Consider the following 10,149-nt stretch of genomic DNA (forward strand, 5'->3'; position numbering starts at 1 on the left):
AGTCCTGACAGTTACTCACCGTGGAGTCCATGCCAAGCCTTGTTAGTCACTTCTGCTCTTTGAGTTGTCACACCAACCGGGAAGGGAGACAGCAGTCCGGAGCCCGGTTCCCAAAGTCCGAAGTCCCTACAGTACCGGGAGGCTACTGAGGCAGGCACACAGGGCTGGGGAGTGGTGCCCTGCTTCTGTGTTTTTGTCGCTTCGCAGCTGAAAGAGGGAGTCAGTGAGCAAGGTCCCCTTTGGCCCAGAGCCGTGTCCTCGGCCCGTCTCTGCCATGTCCAGCTCCATCCTGGGGGCGACCAAGGTGACACCGGAGGAATGTATTTATGATTTTGTGGCTACCTTCTGACTCTCTCCTTCAGTAGCGTTCGAGAGGTTTCTTCTGGTATAACGTATTTCAGAAAATCACTGAAAAGAAAATGGTAAGGAAATCCTGATGCAGGTGACAGCAGAAGTGGCAGGACCCTTCTGTGTCTGTGAGGAGGACACCGACTGTGCTCCTCACGGCCTTCTATCTGTAGTGTCGACGGCTCTTTGCGTGAAGGCAGGATAACCCTCTCGGGGGTACTGGTCCCACGCTCACAGGGTCGATGGGGACGGCCCAGAGCCCAGAGCTAAACACACCGTCCTCGCTTGCGTGTCTGGAAGGAGAACAGTGTCTCCTAGGCTGATGATAACAAATAAATCAATAGATAAATAAATGAATGGGTGATGTGATCGATTGCTCACTGAGTGCCCAGTATATTCTGACCTTCTTTGCATGTATTCAGTTCTTTAATCCCGAGAGCCAGACACTGTTATTTTCCCTTTAGAGCAGAGCAGACGGAGCCACAGAGAGGTTATGTCCCATGGCTGTACGTGGCACAGACGGGACTGGCCCTCCTGCAGGCTGACTGCAGCCCCGCGCCCAACCGGACACCGTGTCATCCCACGAAGGGTGAGAACACTGAACACCTGGCACAGAGGCAGCAGTGGGAGAGCCCTGAGCCGGCAGCCAGAACCCTCCGCACAGCTCTGTGACCTCTCTGGGCTTCGGCCTCCCACCTCTGCAGCCAGGAGCACAGCTGGACTGTCTCCGAAGACCCTGCAGCCCTGAAAAAGGAGAGGCCGGATTCAGCCTCCAGTGATGTCATAACCGGCACCGTGTGGCCGGGAGGTGAGACAGCTGCAGTGTAGGTTTAGTCCTCTGAGTATAGGCTGTGTGCCCTTGGGTAGGTTGCTTAACCTCTCTGGAATTGGCACCATCACTCCAGACCATGCAGGTTCACCGAGTCTGTCCAAACGCTGTGGCGGTGACTCGTTCCACGGGGCTTGTTGGAGGACATCCCCACGCCCTCTGGCACTGGATAAGCAAGGTTCCTATCCATCTCTGCCCTCGCCATGAGCTTGCTTGCAAACCAGGGAGCCTTTCTCCAGGAGCTTGTCGGGAGCTCAAGGATTCTCTGTGCACAGATGTCAGTGTGGAGAGAGCGATCGTACGGGACACCGTGGGGGAAGCCCGAGCTGGGAGCCAGGCCACTATCTCGCTTATTCCCCCTCATTGAAATTATTCTTTTGTATCGAAAGGAGGAAATGAAATCTCAGAGAGTATCAGTGACTTGCCAGGTCAGGAAGTGGCACGGTGGCTGTGAACCTGAGTGCCTGACGCCGACGCCCACGCACGCAGCACGGGCCGGCTCCCGAAATGCCCTGTGCACTCGGGGCACCTGTGGCCCATCTTGGTCCTGACTTCTGAGCCACGTGTCTCCTCTTTCTCTCGGAGTGCCCATCAAATAGGAGTTCCCGGCCCAGACCGCCAGGGGGCCCAACACCTGAAATATACTACCTGTTCCCTCAGCACACACTTGTTGCTAATAAACCCCACCAGGCCCCCCCCACCCCCCACGCACTGCAGCACCACCATCACTCTGCAGAGGAACACGTGAAGTCCTTCTGAAACCAGGTCTCAGGGAAACAGCTGGGAAATTCCCACCAAATCCAAATCACTTTCTTTCGGGGTGTCAGGTAGCCACGGGCTGGATTTTGAGGGAAGGGAAGATGTCAGCCTGACCTAGGGAGGTACTTGCGAAGATTCAGAGCCAAGCCCCCGCAGGGAGCTGTCACGGGTGGCGAGTGTCCTGTCCGTAGCCCTGGGCAAGCCAAGACTGATGTTCCCTGTGGGGAGGCAGGGGGCAGAGCTGCTCCAGGCGTGTGTGGTCCACACAGTGGGGCATCTGTGAAGTGTTCCCAGGACTCGGGCACACTTTCAACGTACGTGCAGCATATGAGAGCGTCCAGTTTTCAGAATTGCTCCTCCACGTGTGAAGGTGGTTTTACGTGTTGAAGGGAAAACTGGGTGTCACATATCGTGTCCTTTGACGTGTTTTCTTAGCGATCCGTTTTACTGACCAGGGTGAAAACTGTGGCAGAAAATACAAAGAGGTCTTTCCAGGGTGTTTTAGACGCAAGCCCCGTGCAGAAGTCACACGAGAGGGGTGTGGGATTCCATCCCCTCTGGGTACTTTTCTAGGCTCTCATCACCGAGCGCTGAGTTTGGCAGGGGCCCCCAGAGAAGGAAAATGAGAAATGGGCAACTTTCTCTGCAATCCATACTCCTAAGGGGAATAGAGGGAGTGTGTCCTCTGCGTGTCCAATGCCCTATGTCATCTGGCGAGGGTATCCTTTGGAGCTGAGAAACGGAAGCTCAAATGAACCTAAGCGGCTAAGACGCTCAGTGTGTGTGTTTTGGGGGTGTGGGGTGTGTGGGGGGGTACTCTTTGGTCCAGAGCCGAGGTCTCTGCACGTCCAGTCCAGTTCCCCACGCCAGCCCCGATGGGCACGGAGTCTCTTTGTCCAAGACAGACCAAGGAAGACAGAGCCAGAATAAAGTCAACAGCTTTTATTACAACTCACAGATTTCATAGAAAAAGGAATGTAGCGTCAGGTCCGGTTGTATGAAAAACGGTAAAATGCAGGTTTGTCCTGGTTGCTCTGTGGACACCCGGGGCAGGCTCTCCGCGACATCAGGCACAGCAGCTGCACTTGTCCGAGGCCCCTTTGCAGACGCAGCCCTGGGCACACTTGGCGCAGCCCACGGGGCAGCAGGAGCAGCAGCCTGGGGAGGCAAGGGCAGCGTGCAGTCGGACCACGCGTTGTCCGGAACCACCCTTCCCAGCAGCAGGCCTGGCCCCAGCCGCCCTCGGGCCCAGACCCTGAGTTTACGATGGTGTCCTCTGTCCTGAGGTCATTGCTCTCAGACACTAGGTTCAGGTTGCCCGGCCCATCTGTGCCCAGGACAGGGCACAGCGCCTTGGAGAGACAGTGAGCAGGGCCTCTGGGGACAAGAGAAAGCCAGCCCCCAGCACCACCAGTGATGTGAGCCAAGTCCTCAGGATCAAAGTGGAGGCAAAGCCCGCACAGAGCAGCTCCCGCTCGGGATAGGGGAGCTCTGGGCTGCTTCGACAGGAAGGGGCTGCACCGGGTCCGAGAAGCCACGCACGGCCGCTGGTTCCGGTCCCTAAAGTGCTTCAGTCCCTGAGAGGATTCGGAAGCGTGACTCAGGAGGCAGGAGGACTAGTTCTAGTGACAGGTCTGAGGTTGTTTGTCGGTGACCCGTCTGGGCCTCAGTCTCCCTGTTCTCTAGTGCGCGCCTGGGTCTCGGTCGTGCCGAAGGTGATTCCAGCTCTGACTGTGAATCCCTTCCTGGCGAGGGGGGTGCCGGGAAGTCTGGTCACTGTCCTGCTCCTGCCTGCCTGCTGAGCTCTGGGCTCCCTCCTCGCACTCAGCCCAGACCCCGCCTTCCCAGAGAAGGCCCCGCACACTCACTCTTCTTGCAGGAGGCGCATCTGCAGGCTTTGCAGGTGCAGGAGCCAGCGCAGCCGCAGGAGCCGCCTGCCGGGAAGGGAAAGGAGGCCAGCAGTGAGCAGGGACGGGGATGCAGGAGCCACAGCAGACGGTCAGCAATGCCTCCCTGAGCCCTCCTCCTCTGTCAGGACCCAGCCCTGGGAGCTCGTGTCCACTCGGGCGGATAGAGAAGCCCCAGCTCCTCTCTTCTGGTCCAAGGAGAGTAGGTCCCCTCCTGATGGGACTCCACAGGGAAGGTCCCGGGCTCCAGACGCAGCCCAGGCCGACTGGGGCCGGGGGCCGGGGCCCATGGCCTGAACCCCAAAGAGGCAGCGTCCCCTCCTCCCATCAAATCGTGGCAGGTCCGAGGCCTCCTCCAAACGCTGGCTCCCGGTCTAGCAATCCCCTGACCTGCCGGGTGACCTCAAGAAGGACAGCCTGGAGCCTCCGTGCCCTCAGTGTCAACGGAGAGGCAAAGGGAGACGGACGTGCCCTCAGGAGCCTGGCTACCGAGAAAGCCCTGGACCCGTGACAGGAGTCCTCCTGAGCTCAAAACTCAAAGCCCTCCCTTCTCGTCCTGTGCCCGGGAAGGGGGCATCCTAAGGCTCAAAGGCAGGGCTCCCTTACCAGTGGGGCAGGAGCACTTGGGGTCCATCTGGAGGAGGAGTGAGGCCCGAGGTCCAAAGCAAGGGGCGAAGCCGCTTCACGGGTCCGGTGGGGGCCGTGTGGGAGCGAGGAGCCCGGGGGCTGAGTTATAGGCCGAGGAGGCGGCCCGGGCGCAGAGGCCCCGCCCCCGCCTTGCACCCGCCCCGCGGCTCCGCGCCCGCGCCGCCCGCGCCGCCCGTGCCGCCCGCAGCGCCCTGGGCCGGGCTGTGAGCAACAGGCGGGGCCGAGCGCACGATTCCACGTCGGTGCCGGCTGGAGCGGAGGAACCGGGTGCCGTGCGGTAAGCCGTGTCCCAGCCCCCCGGCCGCCCCTTCCCAATGTGCCCGACGGGAGCAGCCGCCGTGTTGGCGGGTTGTGCAGGAATCCGGCTCCCGCGTCCTCCGGTCTTCCCCGCCCCAGGCCCCGCGCCGCCGGCCTCCGGGTCGCCGTTTCCTGCAGCCCGAGAACAGCCCCCGCCTCCCGCTCGTGTCCCTGGCTTGGCTGGAGCCGGGGAGCGGTGTCAGAGAGCGCAGGCGGATGTGACCCTCACCACCGTTTGGCCGACCCCATGTGTCCCCGGGCGTTGCCAGCCCCGGTCCCCACCACGGTCCTTTGGAAGCGTTTTTCCGGTACCGCCTCCTGTAACCGCAGCGCGGTGAACGTGGCCTTCAGCCGCGAGGCGTCTCTTGTGTTTTCCTTTCCTGGAGGGATCCTGGCTCATTTGTCCGGGGGCTTCTTTGCCTGAACTTTCCAGGGGCGCTCCTCACTGTAGCCGGTCCACCCCCACGCCAGGGTGGAGGTTCCCTAATCATGGGATGCTTCCCCAGGGACGGCATCATTGTAGGTGATAGGCACACCTGGCGGTAAATAACAAAGCGAGACAAGTGGATAGAGTTCCCTTTGAGTAGTCCTGACAGTTACTCACCGTGGAGTCCATGCCAAGCCTTGTTAGTCACTTCTGCTCTTTGAGTTGTCACACCAACCGGGAAGGGAGACAGCAGTCCGGAGCCCGGTTCCCAAAGTCCGAAGTCCCTACAGTACCGGGAGGCTACTGAGGCAGGCACACAGGGCTGGGGAGTGGTGCCCTGCTTCTGTGTTTTTGTCGCTTCGCAGCTGAAAGAGGGAGTCAGTGAGCAAGGTCCCCTTTGGCCCAGAGCCGTGTCCTCGGCCCGTCTCTGCCATGTCCAGCTCCATCCTGGGGGCGACCAAGGTGACACCGGAGGAATGTATTTATGATTTCGTGGCTACCTTCTGACTCTCTCCTTCAGTAGCGTTCGAGAGGTTTCTTCTGGTATAACGTATTTCAGAAAATCACTGAAAAGAAAATGGTAAGGAAATCCTGATGCAGGTGACAGCAGAAGTGGCAGGACCCTTCTGTGTCTGTGAGGAGGACACCGACTGTGCTCCTCACGGCCTTCTATCTGTAGTGTCGACGGCTCTTTGCGTGAAGGCAGGATAACCCTCTCGGGGGTACTGGTCCCACGCTCACAGGGTCGATGGGGACGGCCCAGAGCCCAGAGCTAAACACACCGTCCTCGCTTGCGTGTCTGGAAGGAGAACAGTGTCTCCTAGGCTGATGATAACAAATAAATCAATAGATAAATAAATGAATGGGTGATGTGATCGATTGCTCACTGAGTGCCCAGTATATTCTGACCTTCTTTGCATGTATTCAGTTCTTTAATCCCGAGAGCCAGACACTGTTATTTTCCCTTTAGAGCAGAGCAGACGGAGCCACAGAGAGGTTATGTCCCATGGCTGTAAGTGGCACAGATGGGACGGGCCCTCCTGCAGGCTGACTGCAGCCCCGCGCCCAACCGGACACCATGTCATCCCACGAAGGGTGAGAACACTGAACACCTGGCACAGAGGCAGCAGTGGGAGAGCCCTGAGCCGGCAGCCAGAACCCTCCGCACAGCTCTGTGACCTCTCTGGGCTTCGGCCTCCCACCTCTGCAGCCAGGAGCACAGCTGGACTGTCTCCGAAGACCCTGCAGCCCTGAAAAAGGAGAGGCCGGATTCAGCCTCCAGTGATGTCATAACCGGCACCGTGTGGCCGGGAGGTGAGACAGCTGCAGTGTAGGTTTAGTCCTCTGAGTATAGGCTGTGTGCCCTTGGGTAGGTTGCTTAACCTCTCTGGAATTGGCACCATCACTCCAGACCATGCAGGTTCACCGAGTCTGTCCAAACGCTGTGGCGGTGACTCGTTCCACGGGGCTTGTTGGAGGACATCCCCACGCCCTCTGGCACTGGATAAGCAAGGTTCCTATCCATCTCTGCCCTCGCCATGAGCTTGCTTGCAAACCAGGGAGCCTTTCTCCAGGAGCTTGTCGGGAGCTCAAGGATTCTCTGTGCACAGATGTCAGTGTGGAGAGAGCGATCGTACGGGACACCGTGGGGGAAGCCCGAGCTGGGAGCCAGGCCACTATCTCGCTTATTCCCCCTCATTGAAATTATTCTTTTGTATCGAAAGGAGGAAATGAAATCTCAGAGAGTATCAGTGACTTGCCAGGTCAGGAAGTGGCACGGTGGCTGTGAACCTGAGTGCCTGACGCCGACGCCCACGCACGCAGCACGGGCCGGCTCCCGAAATGCCCTGTGCACTCGGGGCACCTGTGGCCCATCTTGGTCCTGACTTCTGAGCCACGTGTCTCCTCTTTCTCTCGGAGTGCCCATCCAATAGGAGTTCCCTCCCCAGACCGCCAGGGGGCCCAACAGCTGAAATACACTCCCTGTTCCCTCAGCACACACTTGTTGCTAATAAACCCCACCAGGCCCCCCCCCCCCCCCGCCACGCACTGCAGCACCACCATCACTCTGCAGAGGAACACGTGAAGTCCTTCTTCTGAAACCAGGTCTCAGGGAAACAGCCGGGAAATTCCCACCAAATCCAAATCACTTTCTTTCGGGGTGTCAGGTAGCCACGGGCTGGTTTTTGAGGGAAGGGAAGATGTCAGCCTGACCTAGGGAGGTACTTGCGAAGATTCAGAGCCAAGCCCCCGCAGGGAGCTGTCACGGGTGGCGAGTGTCCTGTCCGTAGCCCTGGGCAAGCCAAGACTGATGTTCCCTGTGGGGAGGCAGGGGGCAGAGCTGCTCCAGGCGTGTGTGGTCCACACAGTGGGGCATCTGTGAAGTGTTCCCAGGACTCGGGCACACTTTCAACGTACGTGCAGCATATGAGAGCGTCCAGTTTTCAGAATTGCTCCTCCACGTGTGAAGGTGGTTTTACGTGTTGAAGGGAAAACTGGGTGTCACATATCGTGTCCTTTGACGTGTTTTCTTAGCGATCCGTTTTACTGACCAGGGTGAAAACTGTGGCAGAAAATACAAAGAGGTCTTTCCAGGGTGTTTTAGACGCAAGCCCCGTGCAGAAGTCACACGAGAGGGGTGTGGGATTCCATCCCCTCTGGGTACTTTTCTAGGCTCTCATCACCGAGCGCTGAGTTTGGCAGGGGCCCCCAGAGAAGGAAAATGAGAAATGGGCAACTTTCTCTGCAATCCATACTCCTAAGGGGAATAGAGGGAGTGTGTCCTCTGCGTGTCCAATGCCCTATGTCATCTGGCGAGGGTATCCTTTGGAGCTGAGAAACGGAAGCTCAAATGAACCTAAGCGGCTAAGACGCTCAGTGTGTGTGTTTTGGGGGTGTGGGGTGTGTGGGGGGGTACTCTTTGGTCCAGAGCCGAGGTCTCTGCACGTCCAGTCCAGTTCCCCACGCCAGCCCCGATGGGCACGGAGTCTCTTTGTCCAAGACAGACCAAGGAAGACAGAGCCAGAATAAAGTCAACAGCTTTTATTACAACTCACAGATTTCATAGAAAAAGGAATGTAGCGTCAGGTCCGGTTGTATGAAAAACGGTAAAATGCAGGTTTGTCCTGGTTGCTCTGTGGACACCCGGGGCAGGCTCTCCGCGACATCAGGCACAGCAGCTGCACTTGTCCGAGGCCCCTTTGCAGACGCAGCCCTGGGCACACTTGGCGCAGCCCACGGGGCAGCAGGAGCAGCAGCCTGGGGAGGCAAGGGCAGCGTGCAGTCGGACCACGCGTTGTCCGGAACCACCCTTCCCAGCAGCAGGCCTGGCCCCAGCCGCCCTCGGGCCCAGACCCTGAGTTTACGATGGTGTCCTCTGTCCTGAGGTCATTGCTCTCAGACACTAGGTTCAGGTTGCCCGGCCCATCTGTGCCCAGGACAGGGCACAGCGCCTTGGAGAGACAGTGAGCAGGGCCTCTGGGGACAAGAGAAAGCCAGCCCCCAGCACCACCAGTGATGTGAGCCAAGTCCTCAGGATCAAAGTGGAGGCAAAGCCCGCACAGAGCAGCTCCCGCTCGGGATAGGGGAGCTCTGGGCTGCTTCGACAGGAAGGGGCTGCACCGGGTCCGAGAAGCCACGCACGGCCGCTGGTTCCGGTCCCTAAAGTGCTTCAGTCCCTGAGAGGATTCGGAAGCGTGACTCAGGAGGCAGGAGGACTAGTTCTAGTGACAGGTCTGAGGTTGTTTGTCGGTGACCCGTCTGGGCCTCAGTCTCCCTGTTCTCTAGTGCGCGCCTGGGTCTCGGTCGTGCCGAAGGTGATTCCAGCTCTGACTGTGAATCCCTTCCTGGCGAGGGGGGTGCCGGGAAGTCTGGTCACTGTCCTGCTCCTGCCTGCCTGCTGAGCTCTGGGCTCCCTCCTCGCACTCAGCCCAGACCCCGCCTTCCCAGAGAAGGCCCCGCACACTCACTCTTCTTGCAGGAGGCGCATCTGCAGGCTTTGCAGGTGCAGGAGCCAGCGCAGCCGCAGGAGCCGCCTGCCGGGAAGGGAAAGGAGGCCAGCAGTGAGCAGGGACGGGGATGCAGGAGCCACAGCAGACGGTCAGCAATGCCTCCCTGAGCCCTCCTCCTCTGTCAGGACCCAGCCCTGGGAGCTCGTGTCCACTCGGGCGGATAGAGAAGCCCCAGCTCCTCTCTTCTGGTCCAAGGAGAGTAGGTCCCCTCCTGATGGGACTCCACAGGGAAGGTCCCGGGCTCCAGACGCAGCCCAGGCCGACTGGGGCCGGGGGCCGGGGCCCATGGCCTGAACCCCAAAGAGGCAGCGTCCCCTCCTCCCATCAAATCGTGGCAGGTCCGAGGCCTCCTCCAAACGCTGGCTCCCGGTCTAGCAATCCCCTGACCTGCCGGGTGACCTCAAGAAGGACAGCCTGGAGCCTCCGTGCCCTCAGTGTCAACGGAGAGGCAAAGGGAGACGGACGTGCCCTCAGGAGCCTGGCTACCGAGAAAGCCCTGGACCCGTGACAGGAGTCCTCCTGAGCTCAAAACTCAAAGCCCTCCCTTCTCGTCCTGTGCCCGGGAAGGGGGCATCCTAAGGCTCAAAGGCAGGGCTCCCTTACCAGTGGGGCAGGAGCACTTGGGGTCCATCTGGAGGAGGAGTGAGGCCCGAGGTCCAAAGCAAGGGGCGAAGCCGCTTCACGGGTCCGGTGGGGGCCGTGTGGGAGCGAGGAGCCCGGGGGCTGAGTTATAGGCCGAGGAGGCGGCCCGGGCGCAGAGGCCCCGCCCCCGCCTTGCACCCGCCCCGCGGCTCCGCGCCCGCGCCGCCCGCGCCGCCCGTGCCGCCCGCAGCGCCCTGGGCCGGGCTGTGAGCAACAGGCGGGGCCGAGCGCACGATTCCACGTCGGTGCCGGCTGGAGCGGAGGAACCGGGTGCCGTGCGGT

The 10,149-nt window shown here is 59.9% G+C and overlaps 2 protein-coding genes across 2 annotated transcripts; both read right to left on the reverse strand.

Annotated features, from left to right (window-relative positions):
* Positions 1 to 2,852: 2,852 nt before the first annotated feature.
* LOC309978987 (metallothionein-1E-like) lies at positions 2,853 to 4,560 on the reverse strand. The gene is made up of 3 exons (XM_082865809.1): positions 4,450 to 4,560; positions 3,805 to 3,870; positions 2,853 to 3,094 (listed from the first exon to the last, which is right to left on the reverse strand). Exons 1-3 carry the CDS (start codon positions 4,475 to 4,477, stop codon positions 3,003 to 3,005), a joined length of 186 nt encoding a protein of 61 aa, XP_082721935.1. The 5' UTR covers positions 4,478 to 4,560; the 3' UTR covers positions 2,853 to 3,002.
* A 3,671-nt stretch (positions 4,561 to 8,231) lies between these two features.
* On the reverse strand, positions 8,232 to 9,939 carry LOC309978995 (metallothionein-1E-like). Its single transcript, XM_082865817.1, has 3 exons — positions 9,829 to 9,939; positions 9,184 to 9,249; positions 8,232 to 8,473 (listed from the first exon to the last, which is right to left on the reverse strand). Exons 1-3 carry the CDS (start codon positions 9,854 to 9,856, stop codon positions 8,382 to 8,384), a joined length of 186 nt encoding a protein of 61 aa, XP_082721943.1. The 5' UTR covers positions 9,857 to 9,939; the 3' UTR covers positions 8,232 to 8,381.
* Positions 9,940 to 10,149: the final 210 nt, after the last annotated feature.

Source organism: Leucopleurus acutus (assembly GCF_964270905.1).
Source record: "Leucopleurus acutus genome assembly, contig: HAP1_SCAFFOLD_629, whole genome shotgun sequence".
NCBI classification, from domain to species: Eukaryota; Metazoa; Chordata; class Mammalia; order Artiodactyla; family Delphinidae; genus Leucopleurus; species Leucopleurus acutus.

Excerpts from the sequence above, each read along its gene's own strand:
- LOC309978987 (XM_082865809.1), bottom strand. The coding sequence starts at position 4,477 with ATGGACCCCAAGTGCTCCTGCCCCACTG. Across the intron at positions 3,871-4,449 it reads CAAGTGCTCCTGCCCCACTG|GCGGCTCCTGCGGCTGCGCT; the intron begins GTAAGGGAGCCC and ends CCTTCCCGGCAG. Across the intron at positions 3,095-3,804 it reads ATGCGCCTCCTGCAAGAAGA|GCTGCTGCTCCTGCTGCCCC; the intron begins GTGAGTGTGCGG and ends TTGCCTCCCCAG.
- LOC309978995 (XM_082865817.1), bottom strand. The coding sequence starts at position 9,856 with ATGGACCCCAAGTGCTCCTGCCCCACTG. Across the intron at positions 9,250-9,828 it reads CAAGTGCTCCTGCCCCACTG|GCGGCTCCTGCGGCTGCGCT; the intron begins GTAAGGGAGCCC and ends CCTTCCCGGCAG. Across the intron at positions 8,474-9,183 it reads ATGCGCCTCCTGCAAGAAGA|GCTGCTGCTCCTGCTGCCCC; the intron begins GTGAGTGTGCGG and ends TTGCCTCCCCAG.